The sequence below is a fragment of the Balaenoptera physalus genome, assembly GCF_965194825.1.
Source record: "Balaenoptera physalus genome assembly, chromosome: 19".
Taxonomy (NCBI): Eukaryota; Metazoa; Chordata; class Mammalia; order Artiodactyla; family Balaenopteridae; genus Balaenoptera; species Balaenoptera physalus.
In genome coordinates, this window is record NC_138900.1 from 34,285,441 (window position 1) to 34,313,367 (window position 27,927).

The 27,927-nt window shown below is 38.8% G+C and overlaps 1 protein-coding gene and 1 pseudogene across 5 annotated transcripts in view; one reads left to right on the forward strand and one right to left on the reverse strand.

The window, feature by feature from the left end:
* Positions 1-27,927, forward strand: part of TENT4B (terminal nucleotidyltransferase 4B) — a 62,120-nt gene that overhangs the window by 20,920 nt on the left and 13,273 nt on the right. For all 4 annotated transcript variants that reach the window (XM_082438331.1, XM_082438333.1, XM_082438332.1 and 1 more), the window contains exons 2-3: positions 25,024-25,147; positions 26,856-26,902. In XM_082438331.1, the coding sequence (XP_082294457.1) occupies positions 25,024-25,147; positions 26,856-26,902 (171 nt within the window). The remainder of the gene's footprint in view (positions 1-25,023; positions 25,148-26,855; positions 26,903-27,927) is intronic.
* On the reverse strand, positions 8,392-25,017 carry LOC309648986 (large ribosomal subunit protein eL21 pseudogene; annotated as a pseudogene). The gene has a single exon. The product of its transcript is annotated as a large ribosomal subunit protein eL21 pseudogene (transcript).

Consider the following 27,927-nt stretch of genomic DNA (forward strand, 5'->3'; position numbering starts at 1 on the left):
CATGAGCACTTGAGAAGAATGTGTATTCTGTTGTTTTTGGGTGGAATGTCCTATAAATATCAATTGAGTCCATCTTGTTTAATGTATCATTTAAAGCTTGTGTTTCCTTATTTATTTTCATTTTGGATGATCTGTCCATTGGTGAAAGAGGGGTGTTAAAGTCCCCTACTATGATTGTGTTACTGTTGATTTCCCCTTTTATGGCTGTTAGTGTTTGCCTTATGCATTGAGGTGCTCCTATGTTGGGTGCATAAATATTTACAATTGTTATATCTTCTTCTTGGATCGGTCCCTTGATCATTATGTAGTGTCCTTCTTTGTCTCTTGTAATAGTCTTTATTTTAAAGTCTATTTGTCTGATATGAGAATTGCTACTCCAGCTTTCTTTTGATTTCCATTTGCATGGAATATCTTTTTCCATCCCCTCACTTTCAGTCTGTATGTGTCCCTAGGTCTGAAGTGGGTCTCTTGTAGACAGCATATATACGGGTCTTGTTTTTGTATCCATTCAGCCAGTCTGTGTCTTTTGGTTGGAGCATTTAATCCATTTACATTTAAGGTAATTATTGATATGTATGTTCCTATTCCCATTTTCTTAAATGTTTTGGGTTTGCTATTGTAGGTGTTTTCCTTCTCTTGTGTTTCTTGCCTAGAGAAGTTCCTTTAGCATTTGTTGTAAAGCTGGTTTGGTGGTGCTGAACTCTCTCAGCTTTTGCTTGTCTGTAAAGGTTTTAACTTCTCCATCAAATATGAATGAGATCCTTGCTGGGTAGAGTAATCTTGGTTGTAGGTTTTTCTCCTTCAGATCAGCTGTTAACCTTATGGGGATTCCCTTGTGTGTTATTTGTTGTTTTTCCCTTGCTGCTTTTAATATGTTTTCTTTATATTTAATTTTTGATAGTTTGATTAATATGTGTCTTGGCGTGTTTCTCCTTGGATTTATCCTGTATGGGACTCTCTGCGCTTCCAGGACTTGATTAACTATTTCCTTTCCCGTATTAGGGAAGTTTTCAACTATAATCTCTTCAAATATTTTCTCAGTCCCTTTCTTTTTCTCTTCTTCTTCTGGGACCCCTATAATTCGAATGTTGGTGTGTTTAATGTTGTCCCAGAGGTCTCTGAGACTGTCCTCAGTTCTTTTCATTCTTTTTTCTTTCTTCTGCTCTGCAGTAATTATTTCCACTATTTTATCTTCCAGGTCAGTTATCCGTTCTTCTGCCTCAGTTATTCTGCTATTGATCCCTTCTAGAGTATTTTTAATTTCATTTATTGTGTTCTTCATCGTTGCTTGGTTCCTCTTTAGTTCTTCTAGGTCCTTGTTAAATGTTTCTTCCATTTTGTCTATTCTATTTCCAAGATTTTGGATCATCTTTACTATCATTATTCTGAATTCTTTTTCAGGTAGACTGCCTATTTCCTCTTCATTTGTTAGGCCTGGTGTGGTTTTACCTTGCTCCTTCATCTGCTGGGTGTTTTTCTGTCTTCTCATTTTGCTTATCTTACTGTGTTTGGGGTCTCCTTTTTGCAGGCTGCAGGTTCGTAGTTCCCGTTGTTTTTGGTGTCTGTCCCCAGTGGCTAAGGTTGGTTCAGTGGGTTGTGTAGGCTTCCTGGTGGAGGGGACTAGTGCCTGTGTTCTGGTGGATGAGGTTGGATCTTGTCTTTCTGGTGGGCACGTCCACGTCTGGTGGTGTGTTTTGGGGTGTCTGTGGCCTTATTATGATTTTAGGCAGCCTCTCTGCTAATGGATGGGGCTGTGTTCATGTCTTGCTAGTTGTTTGGCATAGGGTGTCCAGCACTGTAGCTTGCTGGTCGTTGAGTGAAGCTGGGTCTTGGTGTTGAGATGGAGATCTCTGGGAGATTTTTGCCGTTTGGTATTTCATGGAGCTGGGAGGTCTCTTGTGGACCAGTGTCCTGAAGTTGGCTCTCCCACCTCAGAGGCACAACCCTGATGCCTGCTGGAGCACCAAGAGCCTTTCATCCACACGGCTGTTCAGCAGCTCCAGACCTTTTCCCGGACTCCCTCCCGGCTAGCTGTGGTGCACTAACCCCTTCAGGCTGTGTTCATGCCGCCAACCTCAGTCCTCTCCCTTTTGGGAGGTCTTACGTCTTCTTTCAGCATTCAGTGGGTGTTCTATAGGAGCAGTTTCACGTGTAGATGTATTTCTGATGTATCTGTGGGGAGGAAGGTGATCTCTGCGTCTTACTCTTCCGCCATCTTCTCCTCTCCTCAGCAATTGACTTTTGTTTATTAACTTTGTATCCTGTAACCTTGCTATAATGGCTTATTAGTTCCAGGAATTTTTTTGTTACTTCTTTGGGGTTTTCTACATAGATAATCATGTCAGTAGCAAACAAAGGCAATTTTATTCTTCCTTTCCAATATGTACACTTTTTATTACCTTGTTTTGTTTTATTGCATTAGGACTTCCAATATGATGCTGATTAGGAGTGGTGAGAGTGGACATCTTGCCTTGTCCCTAATCTTAGTGGGAAAGCATCTAATTTCTCACCATTAAGTAGCTGTAAGATATTTGTAATATGTTCTTTATCAAGTTGAGTAACTTCCCCTCTATTTCCGGTTTGCTGAGTTTTTTTCTTTTTTGTGGGGGGGAGCCGCACTGCGAGGCATGGGAGAATATTAGTTCGCCAACTAGGGATTGAACCCGTGCCCCCTGCAGTCATAACCATTGGACCACCATGGAATTTCCTTGCTGAGTGTTTTTGATTGGGTGTTAGATTTTTTTCAAATGCTTTTTCTGTCTATTTGATATGATTATAGGATTTTTCTTCTTTAGCCTGTTGATGTGATGGATTACATAAATTTATTTTTGAATGTTGACTCAGTCTTGCATACCTGGAATAAATCCCACTTGGTCATGGTGTATAATTCTTTTAGTACATTGTTGTATTTGGTTTGCTAATATTTTGTTCAAGATTTTTACATCTGTGTTCAGAGATACATCAGAGATACTGGTCTGTAGTTTTTCTTTCTTATAATGTCTTTGGTTTGGGGATTAGGGTAATCGTCTCAGAGAATGCATTAGAAACGATTTCCTCTGTTTCTATTTTCTGGAAGAGATTGTAGAAAATTAAGATAATTTCTTCCTTAGATCTTTGGTAGATTTCCATAGTGAACCCATCTGGGGTTGTTGCTTTTTATTTTAAGAGTGTTATTAGTTATTGATTCAGTTTCTGTAATAGACATAGGCCTATTCAGATTGTTCTTTTCTCCTTGTATAAATTCTGGTAGATTGTCTCTTTCAAGGAATTGGTCTATTTTATCTAGGTTATCAATTTGTGGGTTCATAATATTCCTTTATTTTCCTGTTAATATCCATAGGATCAGTAGTGATGGCCCTTCTTTCATTTCTGGTGTTAGTAATTAGTGTCTTCTCTCTTTTTTCTCAGTTTGGCTAGAGATTTATCCATTTCATTGATCTTTCCAAAGAGTCAGCTTTTGTTTCACTGATTTTTCTCTATAGATTTCTTTTTTCACTGATTTCTGCTCAAATTTTAATTATTTTTCTTGTCCTTACTTTGAACATAATTTGTTCATCTTTTTCTAGTTTCCTAAGGTAGAAACTTAGATAATTGATTTTTAGATCTCTCTTCTTTTCTTTCTTTTTTTTTTTAATAGATTTATTTTATTTATTTATTTATTTTTGGCTGCACTGGGTCTTCATTGGTGCTCGCGGGCTTTCTCTAGTTGCAGCAAGCAGGGGCTACTCTTCGTTGTGGCGCGCGGGCTTCTCATTGCGGTGGCTTCTCTTGTTGCGGAGCACAGGCTCTAGGCACACAGGCTTCCGTAGCTGTGGCATGTGGGCTCAGTAGTTGTGGCTTGCAGGCTCCAGAGCGCAGGCTCAGCAGCTGTGGCGCACGGGCCCAGCTGCTCCGCGGCATGTGGGATCTTTGCGGACCAGGGCTCGAACCCACATCCCCTGCATTGGCAGGCGGGCTCTCAATCACTGCGCCACCAGGGAATCCCTCTATTTTTTTTTAATATTTGCATTCAGTGATATAAATTTTACTCTATGTACTGCTTTCCCTGCATGTCACAAGTTTTGATAAGTTATATTTTCACTTTCATTTAGTTAGGACTATCTCTTGAGACAACTTCTTTGACCCAAGTTTTATTTAATTTCCCAATTATTTAGTCTCCAAGTATTGCATATTTAATCTTCAAATATTATATTTGGGATTTTCCAGCTATTTTTAAATTACTGATTTCTAGTTTAATTCCATTGAGGTCTGAGGGTATACTTTGTATGATTTAAAATTTTTTAAGGTGTGTTTTATGGCCCAGAATGTGATCTGCTTACAGGTCTTTTTTTATCCTCCCAAGAAATGTGCTGATGTAAAGTTCTCTCATTTTTATTGTATGTGACTTCAAAGTAACATACAGTTAAAAAAAAGAAATCAGAATGAAGCAACCCAAGTGTTCATTGATGGATGGATGGGTAAACAAAATGTTGTAATATACACACAATGCAATATCGTTCAGCTTTATAAAGGAAGGAAATTGACCCATGCTACGACATGGATGAAACTTAAGGACGTGCTAAGTGAAAAAAAAGCCAGTCACAAAGGACAGAATTGAATGAGATTCTACTTCTATGAGATATCTAGGGAGTAGTTAAATTCATAGAGACAGAAAGTCAGTGATTGCTAGGCGTTTGGGGGCGGGGGAGAAGAGAATGGGGAGTTAGTGTTTAACGGGTACAGAGTTTCATTTGGGGAAGATTAAAAAGTTCTGGAGCACACACTGCAACTATGGAAGCCCGTGTGCTTTAGGGCCTGCATGCTGCAACTACTGAGCCCACGAGCCACAGCTACTGAAACCCGTGCGCCTAGAGTCTGTGCTCTGCAACAAGAGAAGCCACCGCAATGAGAAGCGTGCGCACCGCAACGAAGAGTAGCCCCCACTCACCGCAACTAGAGAAAGCCCGCACACAGCAACGAAGACCGAACGCAGCCAAAAAAAAGAAAAAAAACAAGTTCTGGAGCAAAGTTTCAGCTATGCAGTATAAACAAGTTTGAAGATCTAAACAGCATGGTGCCTATAACTAATAGTACTATATTGTATACTATAATATGCTAAGAGAGTATGTCTTTTGTTACGTATTCTTACCACACACGTTAAAAAAGTAAATAAAGGGGGCAGGAGGAGACTTTTGGGAGGTGTTGGATATGTTTTTGGCCTTGATGGTTGGTGATAGTTTTACAAGTATGGTTACATACATTAAATATTTTATGTGTCAGTCATACTTCAGTAAAGTGGTTTTAAAAAAAAAGTTCTATAGATGGATAGTAGTGATAGTTTCGCAAGATGTGTATTTTTTTTTGTTTTTTTAGCGTCTTTATTGGAGTATAATTGCTTTACAGTGGTGTGTTAGTTTCTGCTTTATAACAAAGTGAATCAGCTGTACATATACATATATCCCCATAGCTCTTCCCTCTTGCATCTCCCTCCCTCCCACCCTCCCTATCCCACCCCTCTAGGTGGTCACAAAGCACCGAGCTGATCTCCCTGTGCTATGTCGATGCTTCCCATTAGCTATTGGTTTTACATTTGGTAGTGTATATATGTCAATGCCACTCTCTCACTTTGTCCCAGCTTACCCTTCCCCCTCCCCGTGTCCTCAAATCCATCCTCTAGTAGGTCTGTGTCTTTATTCCCGTCCTGCCTCTAGGTTCTTCATGATCTTTTTTTTTTTTTTTTTTTTTTAGATTCCATGTATATGTGTTAGCGTAACAGTATTTGTTTTTCTCTTTCTGACTTACTTCACTCTTTATGACAGTCTCTCAGTCCATCCACCTCACTACAAATAACTCAATTTCGTTTCTTTTTATGGCTGAGTAGATGTGTATGTCTTAATGCCATAGAACTGCACACTTAAAAATGGTTAAAATGGTAAATTTTATGTATATTTTACCACAGTTTTTAAAAATGGGAAAAAAATTCTTTAAATCAGAACATTGACAAAGAAAAGGTTGAATTATTTTTAAAATTTCTTTATTCCAAATGTTTGTATTTATTTTTATAGTTTTATTTATTTATTTATATCTTTTTATTATTTTTAAAAATAGATCTTTATTGGATTATAATTGCTTCACAATACTGTGTCAGTTTCTGTTGTACAACAAAATGAATCAGCCATATACATACATAAATCCCCGCATCCCCTCCCTCTTGAGCCTCCTCCCCACCCTCCCTATCCCACCCCTCTAGGTTGTTGCAAAGCACCGAGCTGATCTCCCTGTGCTATGCGGCTACTTCCCACTAGCTAACTATTTTACATTTGGTAGTGTATATATATGTCATGCTACTCTCACTTCATCCCAGCTTCCCCCCACACCCCGCCCCATGTGCTCAAGTCCCTTCTCTATGTCTGCGTCTTTATTCCTGCCCTGCCACTAGGTTCATCAGTACCATTTTTTTTTCTTCAGATTCCATATATATGCATTAGCATATGGTATTTGTTTTTCTGTTTCTGACTTACTTCACTCTGTATGACAGATATTGAGCTCCATGAGCTGTTTGTATATTTTGGAGATTAATCCTTTGTCTGTTTCCTTTGCAAATATTTTCTCCCATTCTGAGGGTTGTCTTTTTGTCTTGTTTATGGTTTCCTTTGCTGTGCAAAAGCTCTTAAGTTTAATTAGGTCCCATTTGTTTTTATTTTCATTACTTTAGGAGGTGGGTCAAAAAAAATCTTGCTGTGATTTATGTCAAAGAGTGTTTTTCCTGTGTTTTCCTCGAAGGGTTTTATAGTGTCTGGTCTTACATTTATGTCTTTAATCCATTTGGAGTTTATTTTTGTGTATGGTGTTAGGTAGTGTTCTAATTTCATTCTTTTACAAGTAGCTGTCCAGTTTTCCCAGCACCACATATTGAAGAGGCTGTCTTTTCTCCATTGTGTGTTCTTGCCTTCTTTGTCATAAAGTAGGTGACCATATGTGCGTGGGTTTATCTCTGGGCTTTCTATCCTATTCCATTGAGCTATATTTCTGTTTTTGTGCCAGTACCATACTGTCTTGATTACTATAGCTTTGTAGTATAGTTTGAAGTCGGGGAGCCTGATTCCTCCAGCTCCGTTTTTCTTTCTCAAGATTGCTTTGGATATTCGGGGTCTTTTGTGTTTCCATACGAATTGTAAAATATTTTGTTCTAATTCTGTGAAGAATGTGATTGGTAGTTTGGTAGGGATTGCATTGAATCTGTAAATTTCTTTGGGTAGTATAGTCATTTTCACAATATTGATTCTTCCAATCCAAGAACATGGTATGTTTCTCCATCTGTTTATGTCATCTTTGATTTCTTTTATCAGTGTTTTAGTTTTCTGAGTACAAGTCTTTTGCCTCCTTAGATAGGTTTATTCCTAGGTATTTTATTCTTTTTGTTGCGATGGAAAATGGGATTGTTTCCTTAATTTCACTTTCTGATTTTGTGTTGTTAGTATATAGGAATGCCAGAGATTTCTGTGCATTAATTTTGTATCCTGCAACTTTACCAAATTCACTGATTAGCTCTAGTAGTTTTCTGGTGACATCTTTAGGATTCTCTATGTATAGTATCATGTCATGTGGAAACAGTGACAGTTTTACTTCTTCTTTTCCAATTTGTATTCCTTTTATTTCTTTTTCTTCTCTGATTGCCATGGCTAGCACTTCCAAAACTATGTTGAATAATAGTGGTGAGAGTGGACATCCTTGTCTTGTTCCTGATCTTAGAGGAAATGCTTTCAGTTTTTCACCATTGAGAACGATGTTTGCTGTGGGTTTGTTGTATATGGCCTTTATTATGTTGAGGTAGGTTCCCTCTATGCCCATTTTCTGGAGAGTTTTTAATCATAAATGGGTGTTGAATTTTGTCGAAAGCTTTTTCTGTGTCTATTGAGATGATCATATGGTTTTTATTCCTTAATTTGTTAATACGGTGTATCACATTGATTGATTTGTGTATATTGAAGAATCTTTGCATCCCTGGGGTAAATCCCACTTGATTATGGTATATGATCCTTTTAATGTGCTGTTGGATTCTGTTTGCTAGTATTTTGTTGAGGATTTTTGCATCTATGTTCATCAGTGATATTGGCCTGTAGTTTTCTTTTTTTGTGATATCTTTTTCTGGTTTCGGTATCAGGGTGATGGTGTTTTCATAGAATGAATTTGGGAGTGTTCCCCCCTCTGCAATCTTTTGGAAGAGTTTGAGAAGGAGCGGTGTTAGCTGTTCTCTAAATGTTTGATAAAATTCACCTGTGAAGCCATCTGGTCCTGGACTTTTGTTTGTTGGAAGATTTTTTTTTTTTTTAACCTTTCATTCATTTATTTTAAATCCTTTGTTCATAGGAATTTAGAGACTATTTTCAAACTAGTACAAATATTTTATAAATAATATCTAGCAGTTTATTAACCAGTGGAGTATACTGCACAACAAACTACCTTACATCTTTCAGGAAGAAAAATCACTAAATTTGAAAAGTAAAAAGATGTCACCCACTGAATTCGGATACAATTAAAATGTGCTTTAAATATTTGTTTGGGGGAGGGGGGGTCACACACTTCTACTCAATTAAGAGAAACATTTATATAGTCCAGGTCTTCTATTTTCTTTACACCCATCATGCCATGAATTCATAGGGAATGGGCTCCAACAGTTCAGGATCCTTTCCACTGGTTCTCACAAAGTGTGCTTCTCTGGGTGGAGCAGGCTGGCGCTTCAGTTGAACCCAAGTACCTTTCTCTTTGTCTTTCTTCTTTTTCTGATCATTTTCCTTCACCCGTTTCAGGAAGCTGTCTCAGCTGTTAGAGTGCTTAATATGCTCGATACGCACATTAATTCTCTTGGCAAGAATCTTGCCCTTAACTTGTTTGTTTACAGTGATGCCAAGAGCATGCTGGGTAACATTGTAGACTCTCCCAGTTTTGCCATGGTAACATTTCTGGGGTATTCCTTTTTGAACAGTGTCCAGATATCTACAGTATCACCTTTCTTGTAGATTCGCATGTATGTGGCCAAAGGAACAACTCCATGTTTTCAAAAAGGCCTAGAGAACATGTAGCGGGTGCCCCTCCTCTTTCCCTTTGTGTTGGTCATTTTGGCAAATTACTGGAAGATGGTGGTTCCGGCGGAAAAGCTGTTGGAAGATTTTTAATTACAGTTTCAATTTCATTGTTTGTGATAGGTCTGTTTATACTTTCTAATTCTTCCTGGTTCAGTCTTGGAAATTTGTACCTCTCCAAGAATTTGTCCATTTCTTCATGGTTGTCCATTTTATTGGCATATAGTTGTTTGTAGTAGTCTCTTATAATTCTTTGTAATTCTGCTCTGTCAGTTGTGATTTCTCCTTTTTCATTTCTAATTTTACTGATTTGCGTCCTCTCCCTTTTTTTCTTGATGAGTCTGTCTAAGGGTTTATCAATTTTGTTTATCTTCTCAAAGAACCAGCTTTTAGTTTTATTGATCTTTGCTATTGTTTTCTTCGTTTCTATTTCATATATTTCTGCTCTGATCTTTATGATTTCTTTCCTTCTACTGACTTTGGGGTTTTTTTTGTTCTTCTTTCTCTAGTTGCTTTAGGTGTAGGATTAGATTGTTTATTTTGATAGTCTTATTTATTTATTTATTTATTTAATTTTTAAAGAAATATTTATTTGGTTGCGTTGGGTCTTAGTTGCGGCTCGCGGGCTCCTTAGTTGCAGCTCCAGGGCTCCTTAGTTGCGGCTCACGGGCTCCTTAGTTGTGGCATGCAAACTCTTAGTTGCAGCATGCATGTGGGATCTAGTTCCCCAACCAGGGATTGAACCTGGGCCCCCTGCATTGGGAGCATGGAGTCTTATCCACTGTGCCACCAGGGAAGTCCCTATATTTATTTTGAGACTTACGTGACTAGTTTAATTTTCATTTGTGATTGATCTGATAGACTCTAATTGTGTTCAGTTAGAATTTCTTATGGTGTGATGATGAATAGAATTTTTATGTAGATTAGCACAAAATTATATGTATGATGAATCTGATACTCGCAGAAGATATTCATGCATTTATTTAAGGACACTCTGCTTATGGACTTGATTGATTTGTGGCCACGTGGTAGAATCATCATGGGGTTTGAGATCAGAGGATCTTCGGAGGTCATTTATTCCAGTCCTTTAAAAAATTGATAATTTGAACCTCAGAGAGGTTAAATGACTTTACCAAGTTTCAAGTTAGTGGAGTGACTTTATCTTTAGTTGAAACCAGGGCTTCTTACTAGCCCTAGTCTATAATTGATCTTAGTTATAGAGAATATGGTCCTGTTAGCCTAACTCTGTGAATTCAAATAAAACTGGGGGTTGTTGTTTCACTTCCTCTGCTGGCTGCCACTGTGTTTCCTATGGCCCATGCAGATAATGGTGTTCTGCTTAATGAGCTTGATAAGAGCAACGCCTAAACCAGTTACTTCAACACAGGGTTCTCAATCTGAAGAAGTTAAAAAAGAGAATTCTGATGACTGGAACCCACTCCGCAGAGATTCTGATTTAATAGGTCTGCAGTGGGTGGTGGCTCTCATGTCATATTTAAAAAATAATAATCATATGCAGCACGGATTGAGAAGTACTGCTTAAAACCCACTTTTAGAGCGTGGGTTCCCAAATCCGGTTAATTATCAGAATCCCTTGGACCCCCTTGCTATAAGAGGGATTCCTTGTTGAGGTGGGAGATGAGATGCTGGAAGTCCTCCGAAGTTATGCTCAAAATGGAATAGCTTTGCCTTCCCACTAACTTTTCTGTATTGACTAAAACCAGACCAAGTGAATGAAACAACTTCAAAATAGTTATGTGGGCAACAGACATCATCTTAATGAGGTGAAGTTTGGCTAAGGCTTTGTAACACTATCGTTTTGGGGATGAAAAGTAAAAATGCTTATTAAGGAGTTTGAGATTATGTGTAAGATTTTTAAAAAATTTGGTCTTGTACTAAAAGTGCTTTTTTCCTTTTTTTTTTTGGCGAGGAGGGCGTCTGGGGTTGTTTTTAAGGAAAGAAACATGTTTACATTGTTGGAGAGGTGCAGAGGGAAGTGTGTTTTTGTATTTAAATGTGAAGACAGGGCACCTTCAATGCCCTTTATCAGTTAGATTCAAACCACCTGTGTTCATATAGATTTGAATTCCCTTAATGGACTATTAGATAAATCACATGCAATTTATGATCCAGAGATTTTTCTTAAATAATTATGGAAATAAGGCATGAATTTATTCTCTTTGTAAAAACTCAGAACATTACAGAAAAGTCAAGAGTCTCCTTTGACCACCATTCTTATTCTTAGCCCCAGCCTCTTCTTCAGAGGTAGTGATTGTTTCCAGTGTCCTGTGGATCCTCCCAGAACTTTTCCTACTGGGTGGACTTTATTTTGTAAATTTTGTTTTTTCCAAATAATGTATCTTGGAAATTTTTTCGTGTTGGTTCACGTGCTGTGTAGAATTCAACTGTATAGCTGTACCATAATTTTTAAAGCCATTTTCCTACTGGTGAACACAAATGTTGTTTCCACTGTTTCCTATTCCAGTGCTGCAGTGAACATTCTTGTGGATGCCTCTGTGTGCGCATGTGCTGTGATTGCTGGGGCAAAATGCTAAATTGTCCTCCAGCCAGATCATGCTGCAGAAGTGTTGAGGAGGGGAACTCAGGAGAATTTTCTGGACTTCATTGAATTTGCAAATATTTCAGTGAAGACACAAGAGTAGCAGAGCAATTTTTTTGTTTATAGTTGTCAAAAATTTGAGGAGTGTTTTGGGTTTGCTATGCAGACCCTGAATGTCTTCATGCCCAGTGCCATTGTGCTGGCTGCTGACTTGGAAATAGTTTATAAAAAAACGCTGAATTAGGTTAGTGATGTGAAGATGATTAACAGATAATGGTAGCCAGAATAATTGTGTCAAAACAGCAAGAAATATCAAGAGAATTTGATGAGTTCTGCATTTTCTTTGGTGCTTGCCTTTCATAATAGTGTTAGAAACTTTACTTTGTATATTCAATAATTTTTATTGTATATTTGATCAACTTGACTGTAAAATAACAACAAATATACCATTTCAAAGAAGCTCTTCATTAAAAATTATCGACTAATATTAGTCTCCATAAACTCTTATTTGTATCATTGTAAAAGATCCATTAAAAAAAGTACAATTTTCTTCTACTTGAAAGATCTTACTGCTTCTCCTGGTTTACATTTTGCATGGTCTTTTCCATGTATTTACATAGTCTACGATGCAGTGTTTTTTGGAGAGGGTAGAACATATTTTCCTACATGACTATACCAGGGTTTACTAAAGCACGCCCCTGTTGTTGGACATCTAAGTTGCTTTTTATTTTCTGTGGTGAATAAAGCATGAGAAACATACTTTAAGTGTTGTTTACTTTTGAGCCAGTTTCTCCATCTGTGTTCCTCAAAGTAAAATTGCTGGTCTCATGTGTTAGAAAGACTGTGAAGGTTAACGGTGAATGAGGGAAACTGTTACCACTTTTCTGAAGGCTCCCAGGCTCCTACCCCCAAGTAGATTTGGGCTTTATCCGTTTACTTATTTTTGTCATGGAATAGTGGTTGTGAGATTTTTGCCCCATGGGTTTGTTGGTATGTGTGTTTGTTTGTTGAGGTATGTGTAAATGTGTTGGCTGTATTATTATTCTACTTTGAAGTTTCTAGTGTGTTAATGTTCTGATTTTTCTCATGCGTATCACTTTCTTATCTGAAAGTGAGGTAATAGTGAACTTGGCACCACTGAATTAGAACATTGGCAGTTTGTCCTTGACCAGAAGATCATATGCCCAGGAAAGAGGTAATTACATGAGGGATTCAGCAGTTCCAGAAATGGGTGGTTGTGTCTTCCAATGGAGAATGTCAAAGAGTTATTCAGATTTATATAACTTTCCATAAAATGAGACAAGACTCCCTAAGTAATGGTAAGTTTAAGGACATATAATATATGCTCATTGTTAGGGAAGTTAATGGTGAAAAGAGTTTTTGTTTTTGTTTTTTTGTTTTTGACTTTCTGTGGATGCTTGAGGATTATCCTGTGAAACCAGCTGTGCCCAGGAGGGAGCTGAGGTGGGCAGGTGCAGATTCATGGACTCTCTAATGACATGTGTAGGAGCTATTGGGACTCTCGGATTAGATTGATGTTGCATTAAAAGTTCTGAATGCCTTAGATACATGTTGACCCTGGGATCCCTAGGTCCTTTTTGGGTCTTTCAGTATTTCAAAAAGCATAACAATTTGCCTGTTACCGTGGTCCATGTGCTAAGTAAAATGTCAAGTTGTTTTGTTTTGGGTTTGTGTTAAGTCATTTACTACCTGGATATACAAGTCTTCTTTCTATTGACTTATAGACTCTCCTGTTCCTCTTATTTTGCTTTGTGGTAACATACAAGTTAAGGCAGAATCTTTTGGGGTCTGTAATGGCAGCTTGTCCTTTCTTTTTCTTTTTTCCCAATAATAGCCTCATTGAGATATGTACAGTTCAGATTTTTTTAGTATATTCACAGAGTTGTGCAGCTATCATCAGAATAAGTTTTAGAATATTTTCATCACCCCCAAAACAAACCTCATATCCACTAGCAGTTACTTTCTGTCTCTATGGATTTGCTTATTTTGGACATTTCATATAAATGGAATTATAATAGCATAGGTGTCCTTTTGTGTGTGCCTTCTTTCACTTAGCATGTTTTTAAGGTTCATCCATGTTGTAGTATGTATCATTCCTTTATGTGGCTGAATAACATTTCAATGTGTCCACATTTTGTTTATCCATTCATCAATTGATGGACACTTGGATTGTTTCCACTTTTTTGCTATTGTGAATAATGCTGTTACGAACAGCTTTTGCGTGGGTATACGTTTTCATTTCCCTTGGATAGATACCTAGGAGTGTTCCCTCTTTTGGTTCTTAGTGTCATTTTGAGCCTGGTGTACTTTTACATCTCCCATACTTACATGGAAATAGTGTTTTGGCTAAAAGAAAAAAAAAAAGATCTAATTGTGTGTTGTGTGTGTGTGTGTGTGAGAGAGAGAGAGAGAGAGGGAGAGGGAGAGAGAAAAAGAATGACTATGAATGGCTCTAGGGTTATTTCTACCCTGATCTTATTTGTACAGTTTTGATATAACTGGCAAAGTAGCAAAGCTCCAAGTTGCAGTTGCTTCCAAGTTCTGGCTTATTTGGGAATTTTTGCCTTTTATTGACAATTTTCAGTTACCTGCAGTAAGTAATTATGAACCAATCGTAACTGTATTACTAGCCTGGTATGAATTTAATTGTATGTAGAAATGCTGCAGTTTTTACATTAATTCTAATGGGAATTAGTGTTTTTTTAACTTGCAATTTTGGAGGCAAGCAAAAATTGTAAGACCAATTATGGTCTCAGAGTGAGAGATAGAAAAGTCTGGCTAGTGAATGCTGATTGACAACTCTGACTGCTTGTTGATGGCAGCTTAGATCTATGGGGAGAGGGGAAGATGGGAAGTAGAAGGTGCTCTTGATGGTAAATTGGGAACATGGCCTGTGTCTGGGCTGTCTGCTCATTCATTGTGTAGAATGGCTAAAGGAAGTTTTAATTCCTTATTATGTAAACTTTTGATTCTTAGTCATTTCAGATTTTTATTATTAACTATTTCAAACATGTGGAGAGGATACAGAATAACAACGAACCCCTGAGTACCCACCATCTGGATTTAACAAATTTGACTTTTTCCCTTTTTTTCCCTCCCTCCCTCCCTTCTTTTCTTCCATTTTTTTCTTTTTTTCCTTTACATAAGGAATATAACTTTTCAGATACACTTGAACACTGTTTGGCATACCTCCCATTTACCTCCCTCCTTTCCCAGAGGTAACCACTCTTGCAAGGCTGATGTTTTTATGCTTCTATATTTACATCCATAGCAATATGTACCATTGGTGTCTATATTTTTAAACATTACATAAATGGTTTAATTTTTAATTCTAACTCTGTAGCAGTGTTTCTCAAATTAAGATCTTCATAAAATATTTTTGGCAGATATCCAGTGTTAGCTTAAGTTTTTCTTATTGTGACAAAATATACATAACATAAAATTTACCATTGTTAAGTATACAATTCAGTGGCATTAAGTACATTCACATCATTGTCCAACTGTCACCACTATCAGTTTCCAGAATTTTTCGTCATTCCAAGAAGAAACTATCTACCCATTAAACTGTCACTCCCCATTCCCCCCACCCCTCCAGCCCCTGGTAACTAACCTCTGTTCTGCTTCCCCTCTGAATTTGCCTATTCTAGGTACTTCATATAAATGGAATCATGCAATATTTGTCCTTTTGTGTCTGGCTTATTGTTTCACTTAGCATAATGTTCTTAACATGCATGTTATAACATATATCAAAATATCCTTCGTTTTTAATGCCAACTAATATTCCACATTTTGTTTATCCATTCATCTGTTGATGGACATTTGGTTTGTTTCCACCTTTTGGCTGTTGTGAATAATGCTATGAACATTGGTGTATAAGTATCTTGAGTTTCTGCTTTCAATTCTTCTGGGTTTATACCTAGGAGTGGAATTGCTGGATCATATGGTAATTCTACTTTTTAAGGAACTGGCACAGTTTTCCACCTGAGCTAATCATTTTATATTCCCACCAGCAATGCAGGAGGGTTCTGATTTTTCCACATCTCACCAACACTTGTTAATTTCTTTTTATTTGCTAATAGCCATCCTAATGGGTTGAAATAATCTGATGGTACTGATTTGCATTTCTCTAATGACTATTGATGTTGAGTATCTTTTCATGTGCTTATTGGTCATCCGTAGATCTTCTTTGGAGAAATGTCCATTCAAGTCCTTTGTCCATTTTTGAATTGGGATTTGATTTTGTTGTTGAATTGTAGGAGTTCTTTGTATATTTTGGATATTAATCCCTTATCAGATATATGATTTGAAAATATTTTCTCCCATTCTGTTGGTTGTCTTTTCACTCTCTTAATAGTGTCCTTTGATGTACATAAGTTTTCAATTTTGATGAAGTCTGATTTATCTATTTTTTCTTTTGTTGCCTGTGCTTTTGGTTTTATAGCCAAGAAGTCATTGCCAAATTCACTGTCATGACTCTCCAGCGTTTCTTCTAAGAATTTTATAGTTTTAGCTCTGAAGTTTAGGTCTTTGATCCATTCTGAGTTAATTTTTGTATATGGTGTAAGGAAAGAGTACAATTTCATTCTTTTGTGTGTGGATATCCAATTTCCCCAGCACCATTTGTTGAAAAGACTGTCCTTTCCCCATCGACTGCTCTTGGCACCCTAGCTTGAGTTATTTTTATTATAATGTAAGAATGCACACAAGGATAAATTTCTTATGCTTAAAAAAGGTTACAAAAACAAAGCAACCAGTTAAATACAGATAAAATGACAGAATCAATAAAATTAAAATTAATTTATGGGACAGATGATGTTTTACGCAAATCAAATTGGTACTCTCAATGTAAATATGATATTGCCTGCTGTGGTGTTGGGAATGCACTGGAAATGCCTTTAGTACCTTGCCATGTGACAGCTCAGTTCTCTCATCATTTTTCTCTATTCTGAAAACTGTAGAAATGTTCAGGGGTGCCATTTGACCTTTACTTGGCATATATGTGTGATACATGTATCAGGTCTTACCCTGTTCTTGACTGTTAGTACAGACCAATTAAAATCCTATTCTTTGGCCTTAGCTTGATGGTAAACACAACAGCACATGTGGGCTGGGGGAATCCCTGGGCGGCTCTCTGTTTCCAGAGAAGCATCTGGATGATCCAGAACAAGCTCATGCTAATGTTATTAGAGTAATATTGAAGTGAAAACGCACAATTTAAAAATTCTCATAGAGAACGTATGGACTTGGAAGAAGTATCTACAGGGCCAGTTTGAGACACATTTCTTTCTTCCTTTCTTCCTTTCTTTCTCTCTTTCTCTCTCTCTCTCTCTCTCTCCCTCTCTCCCTCTCTCCCTCTCTCCCTCCCTCCCTTTCTTTCCTTTCTTTCCTTTCCACGCCATGCGCGTGGCACGTGGCATCTTAGTTCCCTGACCAGAGATCAAACCTGCGCCCCCTGCATTGGAAGCAGGGGAGTCTTAACCACTGGACCACCAGGGAAGCCCCAGGTTCAGTTATTTTTATTATAACTTAAGAGTTTTTTAAATTGCTTATCTTTAGTGCTTTTATATGTTATTGTTTTTTCTCTTGATTACAACCAAAATAGAAGCTGGTATTCTTAATCTCAGATCCTGATGTATGTGTTTAAATATAATTTTACTGCCAAAAATCTGTCAAATTTGGCTTTTATTGCGTTAGTTTTGTTTTTTGTGGATAACATGACCCTCGAATACCATGTCTTCTCACTGTTAAATTCTCAACTGAGTTGTCCCTATTTGAAGTGTAAGACTGCCAATTTGATTTTAAAATATTGGAAGTGAATTATGGTGAGATAGAGCTGTGAAGAAAGAAGCTTCATGTTCCTCTGGTTATAAATGCCTTTGGCATTTGTTTCTACTTGAAGGCAACTTTTTCCTAATGCTTTTTTGAGGGAAGAACGTCTCACCTCTTCAGATAGGTCTGGGGGCAAATGGCTAAGAGACATGAACCAAAGCCCTGCGCTGTCTCCTGACAGGAAATCCCTTTCACACTCTCTCTCAAGTGTTTTAGTATGTAAGTGTGTTTCCTATTTGTGTGAACTCCTATATTTAGCGCCCAAAATCAAACTCTTATCTTCTATGCCTGACATGAAGTTTTATGACATGTGGACGTGGGTGTGGGTAGATGTACATATGTCAGCTGAGGGTCCCTTCCTCGAGAAGTGCTTTTCTGTACTGCGTCCTGGGTCTGGGGACACAGAGCTGAATCGGAGAGTCGAGTCGGAGCAGGGAGGCCTGTGAGCAGGGCATTTGCTCTGAACTCGCTTGGATTGACTGCTGGGCAGGAGCACTGAGGAGGAGCTAAAGTAATACTGCGTCTGGGGACTTGACTGAGGAGGTGCTAGCTGAGCTCTCAAAGGCTGCGTAAGAAGGTGTTTCAGGCACAGGGCCTGCCTGTGCAAGGGCGGGGCTCTTGAAGAGGCCTGGCATGTTCCAGCACAGCTCTTTGTGGCTGTACTGGGGGGAAGAGGCATCAGGAAATGACACAGATAGCTTGAGGAAGGGTGATCACGTGGAAGATGGCCCAGAGAAGGGGAAAGCTAGGGGCAGGGAGACCAGTTTGGTTTCCATTTTGGGGAAACAATAACTCAGGGAAGAAAATGCAAGCAGGAAGGCTAGGTTTTGGAAAAAGACAAGGAATTTCATTTTGAACTGAGTTTGAGGTGACATCTAGGTAGAGAGGTAGAGAAGTCTAGCCGGCAGCTGGAAATATAGGACGTGTGTGTGTGTGTGTGTGACAATTTCTTTGTAAAAATCAAATTCTAGAGCCTCCTGAAGATGTCACTCAGACTGCGCTAGGGACTGCCCCAGGGCTTGCTGTTATTCACTTCTCTTGGTGCCTACTTGCATTTGAAAAAAATCAGACTGTACAAAAGGCTATATAAATCCCTATACCTCAGACCTCAGTCCCACCCCCTCCCGCCAGAGGAAACCACTGCGAGCAGCTTTTATGTATTCTTCCAGAAATTTGTCTTGCATATACCCACACATTTAAGTCCCTAGAAGGGGTGAGTCAGACAGCAGCAGAAACTTACTACTACACTCACTGCATCATGCATGCAGCAACTTCCCAACTGTGTCATGTGTCAGTTGCTGTGTGCCCGGCTTTGGGGTCCCTCTCTGCTCAAGTCTTCCAGCTGCCTGGTGTGTAGCCTTTTGGTCTGCAAAGCTCGATTATTAGAGTAAGTTGAATCTTTTTCCTTTAAGTGTTAATTTTCTTTAATATTTTTCCTTGTTATAAAGATCTTGTTATAAAAATATACAATGGTAATTAACATGTATGCATTTTAAATGACAGACCATGTATATCAGTGTATACTTTAAAAAAAGTGAGTCTCTTCCCACCCCCAAATTCACTCACCAGGTTTAATCACCATAAACAGTATGGTATATAGACCATGTTCTGTGGGGCGAAGCTTTGGGGAAATACACACACACGTGTATTTTTCACATGGAAAAATATAAAGAAGATGACAAGTGACCTGTAATCTCTCCAAACAGATAATGATGATTCCAGTTAGAAAAGCAGACAAACAAACACTAGTGGTTTAAAAAAAATTATAAGATTATACAGAGTGATATGAAATAAAAAACTAAAGTGTCCCCACCTCTCCTGCCATGCCCTGTCCCTACAGTCATCACTGTTAACTGTTCTCCTTCCAGGAAACTTGTAATACAAATAGAAACATATTGTGACTCTCTCTCTTTGTGTGTGTGTTTTTAGTTTTTTATTTTATTTTTTAAAATTTATTTTATTTATTTATTTGGTTGTGCCGGGTCTTAGCTGCGGTGCACGGGATCTTCGTTGCAGCATGAGGGATCTCGTTCCCTGACCAGGGATCGAACCTGGGCCGCCTGCATTGGGAGCTTGGAGTCTTACCCACTGGACCACCGGGGAAGTCCCTGTGTGTGTCTTTTTAATGTACATGAAAGGGATCCTTTCTTTTAAACATAGCAAATCTTAGATCTTTCTCTCTCAGCTCATATAGCTCTTCATCATTCTTTTTAATGGGTTATTGGCTATAGTTCAAGGGAAGGTCAATGAGTACTCCTATGATTATTTAATTGGATCCCATTGATGGACATTGAGGCTGTTTCTCAATTATTTAGTATCCTAAATCATGCTGTGGTGAATATCCTTGTTCCCTCATCAAAATATTTCTGAAGGGTGAAAAGAAGGGGATTTGTTTTTAAACAGCTTTACAAAAAACTGCACATATTTCATGCAGATATTCAACTTGATGAGTTTGGACATATGCATACTCCCATGAAACCATCACTACAATCAAGGTAATAGATATATCCAGCATCTGCAAAAGTTTCCTTGTGTCCCCTCCCTTGTTTTGTGGTAAGAATACAACATGAAATCTACCCTCTTAGCAAATTTTTAAGTGCATAACACAGTATTGTTAACTATAGACGCTGTGTTGTACAGCATATCTATAGAACTTATTCATCTTGTTTAACTGAAACTTTATACCCATTGAACAACTCCCCACCCACACCCCCATGCCAGCCCCTGGCATCCACCCCATTCTGTTCTCTGCTTCTATGAGTTTGTTTTAAATATTGCATATAAGTGCAATCATGCAGTATGTGTCTTTCTCCGATTGGCTTATTTTTCTTAGCATAATGTCCTTCAGGTTTGTCTGTGTTGCAAATGGCAAGATTTCCTTTTTTAAGGCTGAATATGAATAATATGTCATTATAGGTATAGACCATGTTTTCTTTATCTGTTCATCTGTCAATGTACCTTTGGGTTGTTTCCATATCTTGGCTATTGTGAATAATGCTGCAGTAAACATGGGACTGCAGATAAGACACTCTTCCAGATCCTGATTTTAATGAAATAATGGGATTTTTAAAATTATTTATATAAACATTATTTATCACTAATTAATACAACAACCTCTGGAGAGGTTGTAGTAATTTATATTTTTACACACAGCATGTGAGTGCCTTTTCCATATGTCCTTGTCAAAACTGGTTATTATTAATCTTAAAATTTGGGGGGGGAAGTAATTGACAGTAATTGAATAGAACTTTGTCAATGCCTTCATGTAAGTCTGAAGTTATAATTAATGAGGACTTCAGTTATGGAAACTGGAAAGCTTGACCTTGATGTGGCAGTATTCTCAGGCACATTGCAAGCTGGGCAGGTGTCCCTCAGGAAGCAGGGTTACCCCTGAACAGATTTTGGCTGAACTGCAGGGGGCAGTGTTGAGCAGAGGGGCCAGCAGTGGGTGATCTGCCTGCCTTGGCCTGGAGGCATCAGGGAGACTGCCATGTTGCCTCTGGTTCTGAGGGTACAGAAGTTCCTAAGAGACTCACACCGCCACCCTGGGCAACTGGGCAGCCGAAAGGGTGTGAAGCAGTTCTTCCCTTTGATAGCCAGAGAAACTGAGCCTTTGAGGGCCATTTTGAAAGGCTAACATTTCTCCCTGGTGGAACTTTCCTCAGAGCAGAAGCAATTTTTTTTTTTCCATGTCTCTGTTTTGACCTAAATTATCTGTGGGGTTGTACTTTTTAAAATACAGAAGCTATTTTTTGTTGATATTTCTTCCTTGTCACTTTAAATTTTTGTATTATCGTTAATTTTGAGATTAACGTAAATTTTACCCCAGCAAATTAATTTTGATTCTGTTTTTTTGTGTTTTTTGGGGGGGGTGGTATCCTCTCCAGTTGTATAGTAGCACCTACTTTATCATATTGCTTTTATATTATGTACTTTTCCTTTAAAAACAGGGAGTGGGTGTGCTTTCTTGTTCACTTTATCTTTTAAAAAGAAAACATTGATATCCTGATAGAGGGCACTGTATTTTGATCACTCAGGAATTTTGATCACAAGAGAGTTGTATTTTATAATTTAAGATGAGAAACCGTAAGGCTGCATATGTAGCATACAGCAATATTTACTAATTAATCATATTGAGTTTTGACCCAAATGTGGGAGAAACTAAAGTTTTCTCTGAGTCGTTGATTTCAGAGGCATAAAGTTGCATTAATATGTGAAAGCAAACTTGCAAAGTTTCTCTAGTTTCCAGCCTCTATTAGGTCATCATGTCACTCAGAAGTGTGCCAGGCATGTAGTAGTTACTCCAAAAATGGGATTCAGTTCCTTCAGGATTTTTGAAGCCCCTAGATATACATGGCACCATGCCAGTAAAATTATGCAGTCCACAGGGATAGAGCCCCTCAGAATTATTTAAAAATCTTTACTGGAAATTTATTTCCTAAATATACCAACATTTCTCACTTAGTTCTTTAAGCATTTTACAAGTAGCTAGTTAAATATAGACGAGATATAGGTAGTGATGCTTGTGTTCGGGGTGGGTAAGGAGATGACCCTGGCAGGCTTGAGATGGGTTCCCTTGTTCTTACTGTTCCAGTACGTTTTTGTTTTAACAGCCCTCCCTTTTTCCTTTATTCCTCTTTCCCCCTTCCAATATGGCAAATGCAAATCTACAGATAAGCTGTAGAACCATATTTTCCTAAATGGGAAGATGGTTCCATGGATTTTTAAAGTTTAGGGTAGTCTTGATTTAAGGATTTGTCATGTAAAACTGTAATGCCTTGTCTCCAAATTAATGTGCTAATTAGAAACCTAAAAGCCTAGTGATAAACAGGAATTTTAGAATCTTCTCCACTTTTTACCAAGTTCAGAAATCTCTTATAAGACCTTTGTTTGCTTCATGGTCATCTAGTTTTTTTTATTTATACTTGTAGTGACGGGGACCTTACTACCTTGCAAGGCAACCCCTTTCCATTTCCCGAAGCTATCATCATTGGAAGGCACTCCTGTTCATCTGCAACCTGCCTTTGGTGGAACAGTGCAGAATATATATATATTACACATCACAAAACTACTTCAAATGAGTATTTCTTTTCATCATTAGATGGAAACTACCCAGGGCAAGGATCATGTGTGACTAGCCTTTTTCCTTGTAATGCCCTGAACATAGGCACTCGGTAGTGTTTAGAGGATGAATTCTTACTTAGTTTCGTATGACTTGAAGATTAACTGGAAGACAGGCTAAATATTTTTTGCCTGTATTTGAATTAGAAAATGTGTAAGTGGGCCTTTGTAGAATAGATAACAATCAAATTCAGGAGGTTTTTTCCATTGGTTAAAATGGAAGTATTCTACAGTGATGTGCTTCCGAACCACAAATAAACTCTGATACATAGCGAATGATCCAGTTAGATAAGAAGTCCATTTATTTTGTTGTTTATTTGTGGTCCTCATCCCTGCCAAAAGTGCAGAAGAGTAAAGCAAGCTGTAAACTCTGTAATGACTAGTCATTTTAGCTGTTGTCTTTAAGAAGCCAAAGGGGATGACCTTAGAGAATATATTAAAGCTTAAAAAAAAAAAATCAGAAGATCCTAGGGTACCTAGAAGCATACCAAGGAAGACTTGATTCCACCTGCAGAACTCCCTGGAGTTTTAAAATCCAGTTTTTCTGTGGTATTGCACAGTGACCAGGCAGAACGCTGCTATAAATCATTCCTTCCCAAATGGCCCAGGGTTTGAAACTAAGGGGCTGAAAAGGCTCCCTGTTGCCAACCCCTTGGTTGTGCCTGAGGACACCGAGGCCAGAAAGTGCCAGTCGCTTTTCAGAAAGAACATAGCTGCCCTCAGGCAGAGCCCGAGTCTGGAACTCAGGTTTTTTTGACTCTGTCTAAAAATAAAACATCAGAAGAGGCAGAAACTGTTGATTGCTTACTCAGCCACATTTTAAATGTTATAGCCAGTGGAGGTTGGGACTTAGACATTTTTCTTTCCTTTCTTTATAAACCATTTTGGATCTCCTGGTGTTTCTAGCTTCCTGTGAATCCTGTACCCGCTCTGGACCTGAATGGGCTTACCGCTGCGGGCACACCCCGCCTTCCAGATTCTGTTACTTCGAGGCTGCACTGCCTACCACTGCCCCCCAGCATGCTCCCCTCTGGCACTTGGCACCCATTGCTATTTAACGAGTGCCCTTCTCCTGGCTTCCTGGTCCATCACAGCTGTGCTAGACTGAGGCACCACGAATACAACCTCACGCCGGCTTACCTCCAGCTACCTGGAGCCAGGCCTCCCACCTTGTCTGCGTCCAACACAAGTTTAGCAGATTTCCTCCCATTTTATATTCAGTTTTCCCTCCTAAAGGTAGCTCTTCACAGTTGCACCAGCTTGTTAAGGAATGCTATTTTCGTTTTCTTCTATTCTGCAGTAGTAATTGACTACACCCAGCCCCTTAGCCAGCCTAGTTTTTCCTTTCGTCTTGTTCATTGATGCCCCCAGCCCCTCAGGCCTCAGCCCTTGCAGGTGTCCTAACTCCTGTCTTTCCATTGCTGGTCGTGCCCTGCGGCCCAGCCGTTGTGTCTGTGTGTGTGGCATTCCTGGAGCCCATTTCTTTCCTTCCACCATCCTCCTAGGCCTTCAGCTAGTTCTTCTACAGTTGCAGTAATTTATGAGCCATTCCTCCGCCTCCAGTCTCGTCTCTTTCCCAATCCATTGTTTGCACCACTGCCAGATGAATCTTCTTAAAATGCTCCATTTTTTAAGTCAGTCTTTCCCTGGTCCCTCTCAGGAACATTGAAATAGTTCCGTTACCACCGGGGAAGGTCTGAACTTCTTAGCTTTTTGTTCAAAGCCTGCTGTCATCAGGTGCTGCTCCTCCCTTTACTCCCCCCTCTGCCACAGGCTGTGCCCTTTGCTCGGGGCTCCCTGAGCGTGCCTCGTACCTCTCGGTCTCTGGAAGTCTTCTTAGCTCCTTCACGGAGCCTTGTCTGGCAGCCATTCTTTTCAGGTCTTTGCTGATATTCACTGGCTGACGTATTCATTTGACACTTAATTCACTAAGCAAACGTTATGGAAGACACGCTGTTTTGCTCCTGTGAGGAATGGATTACAGAGGGGTTAGAGGGTCATCCCCACTGCCAGGAAGCTTGCCTTCGTCACCTAGATTCTGTATCTTCTCGTGTTTATATCTACTGGATCAGAAGAGTAAAGGCAGAGGCCAGGCCTTACACTTGAAATTTAAGAAATTTAAAAATCACCAGCATCCAGCAAATATTCTGCCCAGGCAGGTAATACGTGCTGTGAGAGCTGCTAGTACACTTCTATTAAGGCTTCTTGGCATTTGGAATTTCTTGTTTTATTTATTTTGGCATTTTGATTAAATTTTGTACGTTCCCATTTTAGCATGAATTGTAACTTTAAAATTAAGGGGAGAAATCTATGAATGTAAAATCATCAGCTGAGTTATCTTATAGACTTAATTAGGTAAGATTATTTAAGCTAGTGATTTCTCATTAGTTTGGCCCTGCTCATATTAACTTTTCTGCTTTTTTTCTTCAGTCTGCATGAAGAAATAAGTGATTTTTATGAATACATGTCTCCAAGACCAGAGGAGGAGAAGATGCGGATGGAGGTGGTGAACAGGATTGAGAGTGTGATTAAGGAGCTCTGGCCCAGTGCTGACGTGAGTACCTGTCTGGGTAGAAGGGTGCTTAGGTGGTAATATCCCTGTGTATGTGCATGTGTAGAGTTGTGATCTAATGAAATTTTAAAAGCAAAGAATTTTCTTCAGCCTGTAGAATTTTGGGCTTCCTAATTATTTGCATTGAATTGGATGACTTACTTAAAACTATTTCTTTGCAGTACTGAATAGCAGCTACTAACTGCAAACTATTTTTAGGAATCATTACTATAAACAGAAGAAAGACAAATAAAGCCTCCTTGTAGTAGTGGGTTATTTGGATGTGCTGTATCAAAACGCTGTTACTATTTTGTTCCAGCTTGTCAGTATGAACATTACATAATTGTGTATAGCTGAATGAAGATGTCAAGTAGGAATTTCTTATGTCATTTGAAATTCGTTTTCATAGGCTAATGCAGGTGTGTGTTCTACTTTCCTGAAACTGTTGTTTTCTTCTCTTTTTCTAATCACTCCTTGTCTCCCAGTATAGCTCCCACCCAGTGAACAAAACTTTTGCCCAAGATTTCCTCTGCTTATTTGTGGTTCTTATTGTTGACGCTCACTTTTTAGGGCTCCTTTGAGGGTCTGTTGTACAATTTTGTGCATTCGAAGAAGTAACTTATTAGAATCCATTACATTGTACATCGTGTTATATAGCTTTTCTTTAGACTCCGTCATGGGCTGGTAAAGGTGAAGCCAGGGAAGTTTTTCTGGTCCAATTGGCAAAACAAAGAAGCTTCAGATAAGATACTGTAGGTACAGGGAAGAGGGGAGGCCACTAATAATATTTTATTGAGCAGCCACTGTATGCCACGTTGTTTCTCCTATGTGATCTAGATTGGCAGCTTTCAACTGGGGACACATTTCTCCCCCAGGAGGCATCTGGCAATGCCAGAGACGTTTTTTATTATCGTGACTGGTGAGGTGCTCCTGGCTGGCATATAATGAGTAGAGGCCAGGGAGGTCGCTAAACGTCACACGATGCACAGGGCAACTCCTCAACACGAAGAATTATCTGCCCCGGATGCCAGTAGTGCTGAAGTTGGGAAACCCTGATCTAAATCAGTCCTCCTCCTTCCGAGGTGGGGGATTTTATCCACAATTTTTTTTGCAGATGAAGGAGCACGAGGCTGTGATGAGGTTCCTGGGTCCATCTCGCCTCAAAAGTTGAACTTTTTGCATTGTTCATCCTTTATTGCAATTACTTGCAGACACATATTTGCCTGAGTCTTCCGCTGTTCTCTGTGGTTTGAGATAGGATGTGTCCTGATTTTATGCCACGGCATGATGTTATAATGACAGTGCCTGGCATTCTCTGTGGAGATGGCCTACTGGCTGGCACTTGTCCTGGAACTGAAGTAGTCTGACCCTAATTCAGTAATCTATGAGAAGATTACTTTTGAGAGAACAAAAGTTAAGGATTTGTGATTATACCTCTAGATTATCAGGGAACATTAGTGACCTGAACATTACTTTCGAAAGGTTTCTATTTAAGTCTACGTATTTGATATTTGAACCTAATAAGTTTAAGCTGTATTCCGAATGTCTGCCTATAAGCCACGGGATCCCGCTTCATGAAAGCATGGTGTTAGAAAAAAATGCTCTTGTAGTACTAAAAATTACCAGTAGAGGGTGGCAAAACCCTGCATTTCTCCATAGCTTGGTGGCTTTTCATCTGATATTTTAATATAACAATTTTTTTCTATTTTAGGTCCAGATATTTGGAAGTTTTAAAACTGGCCTGTATTTACCTACGAGGTTAGTACATTTATGGCACTTTTAAGGGATTGTACATTTTTTTAGAGTGTATGCGCTTTGACTGTTGAATGTGTAAGAGTTGAAACAAAAACAGATTTATGAAACAAAAATTCACTTACCTGTATTTTATTTGAATTATCTTGAGGTAGAATATCACTGCAGAGAACTGTTCAACCCCGTAACTTAACCCACTATCACAGATGTTAATGTAATATTACGGTAAAACACCTGATTATGCTCTAGAACTTTGTATTCTCTGGAATGCCAGGTCTCTCATTTTTTGTTAAGAACTCATACTATTAGCTCCTGTTCCAGTGTTCTGATTCAGAAAATCAGGGTACAAACTCTTCTCTGAGGGAAGTCTTGGTCTTTTCAGGCCTCTTGTTTGTTTCGGTCTTCTCAAATGAGGGCTGTCTTGGCCCATAGCTGGGGGTGGGGGCGTGTGTGTTGGGGGTGATTTTGGGGGTTAGTAAGACTTCCTTGAGGAGTGAGTACCTGCTCTCTAAGAATTGAAATGTTGTGGTCTTTACGAAGCAAAAACATTTCATAATGTTTTTGTCATTATTGTGGTAAGAGTGCTTAACCTGAGATTTACCCTTTTAACACATGTTCAAGTGCACTATAGGCGTCCATCGTGTTTTTCATTTGAGTTTGATTCAGTCTACTTTACCCAAACTTAAAATGTGTTAAAGTGGATGGATCCTAGCAATTTCCATTCTTCCCATTGCTGTCTTAGGCCTACAAAAGCCATAAAATATTCAACTTTGAGTCCGTTAATATTTTTCCTTATTTAGGTTCTGAGCCTCAGCAAAACCTGAGTCACTCTTTCTAATAATTTAATTAAATTTTATGAACAGTACTACATTTACCTAGCTCAGATTTGAAAAGAGCACACACATAATTACAATCAAAAGTCTGGATCCCACGTCTCTCCCCCAGTTTCTCTCCTTGGAGGAAGTGCTATTACCAGTTCTTTGCATATCCTTCCAGAGATATTCTATGCATATAAAAGGAAATGTGTGTTT